The sequence below is a fragment of the Dermacentor silvarum genome, chromosome 3 (genome assembly GCF_013339745.2).
Source record: "Dermacentor silvarum isolate Dsil-2018 chromosome 3, BIME_Dsil_1.4, whole genome shotgun sequence".
NCBI classification, from domain to species: domain Eukaryota; kingdom Metazoa; phylum Arthropoda; class Arachnida; order Ixodida; family Ixodidae; genus Dermacentor; species Dermacentor silvarum.
This window is the reverse complement of record NC_051156.1, coordinates 225,222,534-225,229,836: the sequence shown is the minus strand read 5'-3', so window position 1 is coordinate 225,229,836 and position 7,303 is coordinate 225,222,534. Positions and strand designations below refer to the sequence as shown.

The window sequence follows — 7,303 nt, the reverse complement described above, 5'->3', positions numbered from 1 at the left end:
ATTAGTCCCTTTGCGCTTGAGAGTTCAGTGCACATGCGGTAGACAATCTCTCCAGATTTCATGACCTCCAATAATGGCGCCGTCTTAAGTGAATGTTCAAACCGGTCTTGTTTATATCTATTATAAAGGGCTTTTATTCAAACTGTCAGATAAGTAAAGACAGCAATTTTTACAATTTGTGTCGATGTTAGACGGGTTTTGCTTCCTGGCTGTCTTTCTTTCTTTTTTTTTCCATTGACGGGAAAGCGGGGCATCGCAGTGGTTCACCCATTTGCTAAACATTTCTTGGGCAACGCTGACCAGTCACGCGGTCCTTCAATTGTAACTCGGTAAGCCGTGACAGCTTGCTGCAGTAAAGCATCACAGACTGGCGATTTCTTCAACAGGAACACGTCGGTCTCCAGCTGACAGAGAATGCTTCCCGTTGTCTCTGCAGATTTGCTCGAGGAGCCGCCGAACCCGTATGACAACAGTGCCACCATCAAGGCAAAGACACTTTACAACTCATGCATGAAACTGAGTAAGGCATGAAACGACTCTTGTTGTCATGTGGTTTTGTTTTCTTTTTCCTCTCTGTAACATTATTTTGTTACTTTTTTTATTTGACGGAGGGAGGGGGGTCGGCGGAGGCGAAAATATCCGTTGAATTCATTTTGCACGCGAACCGAAATGCACTAGCTAGGACGCTGAAGTCGAACCACTTTTTCACAAGCTTGTGTTGAAAACGGCGATGTGGACTTTCTGCCGAATATACGTGCGATATGCTGGCCAGCCAACTTAACTGCGCCAATTAGTCTACATTTAATCAGTGAATAACCATTTAGATGTACTCTTCGTATTTGTACATAATAATATCTGTTTCCGCCATGCATTTTTGGTATTGCGGAGAATATGATAGCTAATGACCAATTATACAACGCTGCCCATCGGCGCCTCTTACTGTAAACAAAAAAAAAGAAAAAAATATTTTCCGTGGAGGTTTTCTTACTTCGCAAAGAACGTACAAATAGATCCATCGTGCAATGAGATACATGTAAAAAGAAAAATAGTTCAATAAATTATGAATTCACGTGCTTTGTGCGTAAAAATTGTCATAAGGTACAACCACCAGACTTAGGGCGAAGCGCTGAAGTTATATCATTCGTAGCAACTAATGTCCGTGTGACAACGTAAGCGCTTGTGCCATTGGATATTCTTAAACGCGACTTTTCCGCTGAATAAAAGTTGCATACAGTAAGGAAACTGACATGTGCTGCTTTCAGGTGTTAGTTAATGGCAGCAATATCATTAACTCTGAGCCTAAACTCTTTTCGTTACGTGCTTTGTAAAGAGCGCTTTTTTGCATGACAGCAAGCATTTGGCAGAAGTCATCTTTACAAGCTGTGGTACAGACCAGAGTAGCGGAAATGTGCACATGTGACTGCGGAATATTTTCTTGTGTAATGTTCTTGTCAACCGACTCAAAGCCAATGAAGTAAAGGTCATAAGACGCACCAAGCAAAATTTCATGTCGGCCTTGAATCATTTTGCTTGCCCCGTGGAGGATTGACTGGCGAGCGGCAGGCTAGACGAGTTCTGTCTGAAGCCTACATCCCCGCCTTTTCTTCTGAAATAAATATTTTATAGTCGTTACACTGAAGAACCGACGTGATTTATCGGTGTTTTTCGCCTCGAAAAAAAGTATGTTGCGCTCTTGACGTGTCTTTATATTGTTTACAAAAATCGCCGTAGTCGTTGTGGAGAAACGGTGCTCTTTGAAATTGAAAATTACTCCGAGCATCTCCTGCACAGTTTATCTAATGATAGGTACTGTATTGATTTGACATGCTAAGTGCCAGTTTGAGTTCCTTCATTCTCTGCAGAACATTCCGTACGTACAATGCAATGTTTGCGTAGTTATGTCGGGCAGGCTGAGTAACGGCGCAGCTTTTTGAGAGAGGGCAGAATGCAAATGTTCAGCTACCGTCACATCGGTGTTAGAGTTACTGCTGTCGGAAGCAAACTAGAGAGCCCCGAACAAGTGATCACAAAAGAGGGAGTGACAAGATAATTTATTAGAGGAAACGCAGACAGGTCGGCCTGAGTCTTCTCATAGGAAGGAGGAGAAAAAGATTGGTGTGAGGAGGGATGATGACAGTATAAGATACGCGCCTTCTGGCAAATCAGTTTGTTTACGTGAAGCGGTGTGTTTCCCGTGTGGTGTCGCAGACGTGATCGAGGAGATTGGCGACCAGCCTCTGCGTGTGGTTCTCCGTAGCCTGGGCGGGTGGCCCGTGACCGAGCCCAACTGGACGGCGCCTCCGTGGGGCGTCGAGCGGCTGCTGGGTGACCTGCGCGGACGCTTCGATCAAGGGGTCGTCGTCGAGCAGTGGGTCGGACCCGACGACAAGAACTCCTCCGTCAACATCATACAGGTGAGGCTCAGCCCAGATAATGGAGCACGAGACCGAGAATAGCACCGTACGACTCGAATCAAGACGAGCTCCACACTGCGAGGCCGTTGTTACGACCCGACCGAACGACGACAACGTCTGTGGCGCGTGATGCGCGTTTGGGAGGAGTTAAGCGGAGTACGTCCATCGCCAGGTGATTTTTGACGATGACGACATCAGCAATATGAAGCGCTTTCATCGCTTCGACTGTCATGGTGAACTCTGTTAAGTACTTAAGAAGTAAAGAATGGGCCACGCCTGCAACATTGGTGGCTTGGGCTGCCCTTCGAGTCTACGTCGCATCCCGCGGTACTGGCGTGGACCGTCGAACGCGCAACCAAAAGGAAAAGCCTTCCGAAAATAGTGTGAGTTCCCTGTCCAGGGTCATTTCGGGGGCATCGATGCGTATACAGGGTGATCATTTTTAAGTCTTAAGGAATGTTTAGAAATAGCCTGTTGGGCAGATAACATAATTCTAGTCCTTGAGCTGGATTATTCAGAGAGGCGGACATCACTTGCACGAGAAATCAATACACATATTCTACTAATTAACTAAAAACACTATTTATTTTTTAATTAATTACTTTGCAAGCACATATTGCAATTTACGATTTTTATCTGGTGAGTTTGTAAGGCGCATCCACTTGGAATGAATTTCCAGAATGACTCCAGTTTGGAGATATCCGCCTCTAACTTGCCATGAAAATGCACTGTTGTTCCTCTTACTTTTTTAACAAAACGCTCTTTTATGCATTGAAGGACAAAAATAACTGGAATGCCAATGTATTTCGTTCCACACTTAGGGAAGTAATATCTCGAAACTGGTGTCATCCTGGAGATTCATTTCAAGTGGATACGTCTTGCAAGCCCACAACAATTTGTAAATTGCAATAAGTGCCGTAAAGTAATTAATAAAGAAGTTAATTAGTGAATCTTTATAATTAGTTGAACATGTGTTTCGATTTCTCGTGCTAGTAATGTCTGCCTCTTCGAATAATTTAAAAAGGACCTACCTGGTACAGGTGATTTTTAAAAATTCCATAAAACTTAAAAATAATTACCCTGTATAATGAGCGGCCCCACTATTTATTAGACACTCTCGTTTCTAACTTCTACGATTTAAACCTCGATTCTAGACGCCTATGACCAGTCTTCCTTGGTTACCTCCCGCGTATTAACGTTGGATGGAAAGCGGCTGAATTCAAGACTCCAACGCGGTAATATTAGTAGCAGCGGCGGGATTGAAGACCCCAAAGTCGTCACATTGGTGGGAGTTTTGGAATGGTCAACGTTTGGTTCTGGCTTCAGCTGCGGTCGTCTCGTCTAGAATATATGGTAATACTGTGTATGTCAGCATTGCTTCTACGCTACGCCCAGGGCAGCGTCTCAGATAAGGATGGGACTGGCTTTTAAGCAAGCAACAGCAGACTTCATATCTGAAGTAAGGCAAGAAAGGTTCGTCGTAGATACAGACATCTGACGTGTTTTGATGCAGCGCTACGCACCTTCCCACCTGCTAACACGACACCGGTAGCTCGGGAAGGCAGTGACGCGGGGAATGGTTGAACAGGTAAGCGTCGCGACAGGACGGTCCGTATGTAAATCATGACGCTGGCTGCTAAGCATCAGCGTCATGACGCACGTACTCCACACAGTGGTCGGCGCTACGCGATAGCAGGCACCCAGTCCAGAAACTGAATCAGCGCCTTTCCATCGGCAGTGAAAGTCCCATCACTATGAAAACGGGTGAAGGAGCCAAAGAAATTAAGCTCTCCTCTTTAAAAGTGGTGCACGCTGTTTGTCATTGCAAGGTTTCCGGCCTTGCACTAGCGCAATTTGTCTATTTTCGCCAGCAAGTTCACAAAAGGAGAGGAAGGACAGATTTATGATAGAATCCTAGCCTAGCATTCTTCGTGGAGATGCTGAAATGTGAAACCATGCGCACGTCTTACACTTCCCAACAGCGTCGCGTTCGTCTCGTCAGCAGCTGACGTGAAGAACCTTTGGCGCGCTCGGTTGCGAAGTCGTTCGGGCACTATATATTTCGGAATCGAGTGACGACGCACTCGAGGCTTCTCGCGTAATCTCGGCGACACAGGCAGAAGAAGCTCGTCGAGCACCCGGCAGCCCATGCACGCGTGCTCACTGCCATCTCGTCAAAATAGGAAAATATAAATAAAGCTAGATAAAGGAGAGATCGTATTCATCTTCTCTCGCTTTCCCCCTTACAGTATATAAACTACCCGCTCGCCTCCCTCACTCAGTCCCTCGAACTGGTGGGCCTCCGTCTTTTTGCAACATCCTCGCCCGCACTATAGAAAGCACTCTCGGTGAGCTTATCGCGCGGTATACCTGTCAGCGCGGAGCGAATTTACGCGCTTCGCCTGCCGTTCGCTCCGCCATCGCAGGTGAAGGAGGGAGAACGTCGGGGCCATTTACTTCCGTCTCAATGGCACCTTCTCCATTCGAGGCTCCCTTTTCTCTTTTTCATATAACTCTCTCTTAATGCCTCTCAACTCAGGGGACAGCCTCTTCGAAATCACCCTTTTCGCCCGATTCCCGTACCCACTTTCGCTGGACCCATCGTGCAGCCTCACTTTAATGCTGCCGATATCCACCTGTACACGCGCGATATGTGCACGCGAAGGTGCGGCCGAAGATATATTTTTTTCCTTTTTGGGGGCATCGATACGGAGTCACAGACTCTGCTTCTGTTTTAGAAAGCGAATGCATTGTGAAAGTATCAGTCTGCATTTCGTGCGCCCCTTGCGTATTTCTTGGCTTCTTCTCTTGCCCCGCTGCTTATCTTCCAGCGCACTAAATTGGCACGCGCTTGATTGCTTCCCAAAACTTTTCCTCGAATTGTTTAATTGATGTATGTTTAGTTCTACATTAGGCCTACATTAGGCGTTCAGCTCTGATTTCTGCAGCGCGCACATGACATTGTGCACTTGATGCTTGTTTCATCGTAAAAACAACAGCCAAAAAATTTTTAAACACGTTGCAATATTTGCCTTTGCGTTTGCGTTAACAATTTTTTTAACAACTCCAGCCGCTTGCTCCCCTTCTTATGACACTTCTGTGGTGGTTTGAAAGCCACGCTGCACTTGCAGCGTATAGACTCCCTTATGGAGCAGCCGCAGGTCCCTGTAGAAGCACCACCTACGCGTTGCGCGCCATACGAAAGCGCTGCTGACGTTTCTAAGGCCTCCACAAAACGTTGTGAATAGGTACACTGTGTATGTGTGTGCCTCTGAGTTTATGTGGTGTTTGTGTGTTTATGGCGATTACTGTGTATATCATAATTATCACCCAGCGCTTGCCTGGCGATCAGGCAGGCTAACATCTCTGAATTATCGTTAAAGTTTGTACTGTCTCTCGGGTAGGTTGTGTTCTAATCTTCTATCTGTCTATTTTGTTTCTCAGGCGAATGGTTGCCAGCAAGGTGCTTCTGCAGGTAGTGTACTTACCTATACAGAACGCCTTTATAACGAAACACTTGGGACCTCCGAAATTACTTGTTATACAGATCGCTTCGTTGGAAAGATCGCGCACTGTACGTACCGCTCGCAAGAGCGCCGGCGAAGCACGTCCAGTAAACGAAATTCATTATTTACCCCGAATTCAAGTTATGCTTTGTGAAAGGAGTCACAGTATACCGAGTGTTTCAGCGAACACTTTCAAACATTTTTAAAGGTCGCCTGTGGCAGATAGCACAACTCTAGTTCGCGAGCTGGTCTACTCGAAGAGGCGGACATCACTTGCACAAAAAAGTGAAATGCATAAACGACTAATTAGCAAAAATTCACTCGCTAAGTTTCTAACTAATTACCTTATGGCCCATATTGCAATTTACGAATTCTAGCCGTGAAGTTCGCAAGGTGGATCCACGTAGAACGAATTCTCAGGATGACACCAGTTTCGAGATATTAATTCCCGAACTTTGCGGAGAAATGCATTGGCGTTCTCGTTACTTTTGTGCTTCCATGCATAAAACGACGTTTTGTTCAGAAAGTAGCTGGAACGCCAATGCATTTCCCCGCAAAGTTCGGGAATTAATATCTTGAAACTGGTGTAATCCTGAGAATTCGTTCCACGTGGATCCGCCTTGCAAACTCCACGGCTAGAATTTGTAAATTGCAATATGGGCCATAAGGTAATTAGTTAGAAACCTAACGAGTGAATTTTTGCTAATTAGTCGATTATGCACTTCAATTTTTTATGCAAGTAATGTCCGCCTCTTCGAGTAGACCAGCTCGTGAACTAGAGTTTTGCTATCTGCCACAGGCCACCTTTAAGAATTTGTGAAAGTGTTCGCTGAAACACCCGGTAAATATATATCCGCGACTGCTGTCGACCGAGGAGGGAAGTGATGGCAGGCACTCGATGCAGTCTATGTCATTTCAACTCCCAATCGGATGTGTCGGAACGCATCTCTGCAGCAGCAGGTTTTGTCGATATGCTTGCGCTAGTTGTTCACAGAGTTCGACGGTGTTGGTTTCCACGGGCAGTTCTTACAGCTCGGTGTACTTATCGCCACCTCTAAGTGGGAACACTATGATTTTTTGCGGCTATAGTGTTGCTGTTTTGAGTGCATGTGCCAGCTAACGCTGTTACTATGTTATGATGTTATCATCACACACTTACACACACACCATGGTCAAAGTTTTCGGCCGTTCGGTCAAGTGGGCTTTCTTTTTTCTTCTTTAAGAATGGAGGGCCTCCGTAGATAATGCCGAGTGCAATGGTGGCGCCTGTCCCTACGAGCTTACGTTGTAAAGCAACAAATCAGCCATAGGGAGCGGCTGAATCTCTTCCTTGTACAAGCAAATTTTTTGTAGGTCTGCTCGTTGTAGGGGAGTTGACAAAAC

At 45.8% G+C, this 7,303-nt stretch overlaps 1 protein-coding gene across 1 annotated transcript in view; it reads left to right on the top strand.

Moving 5' to 3' along the window:
- The first annotated feature begins 339 nt into the window (after positions 1-339).
- Positions 340-7,303, top strand: part of LOC119445242 (neprilysin-1-like) — a 35,993-nt gene continuing 29,029 nt past the window's right edge. Inside the window, exons 1-2 of the mRNA XM_037709564.2 lie at positions 340-520; positions 2,209-2,414. Of these exons, the coding sequence (XP_037565492.2) occupies positions 415-520; positions 2,209-2,414 (312 nt within the window). The 5' untranslated portion in view covers positions 340-414. The remainder of the gene's footprint in view (positions 521-2,208; positions 2,415-7,303) is intronic.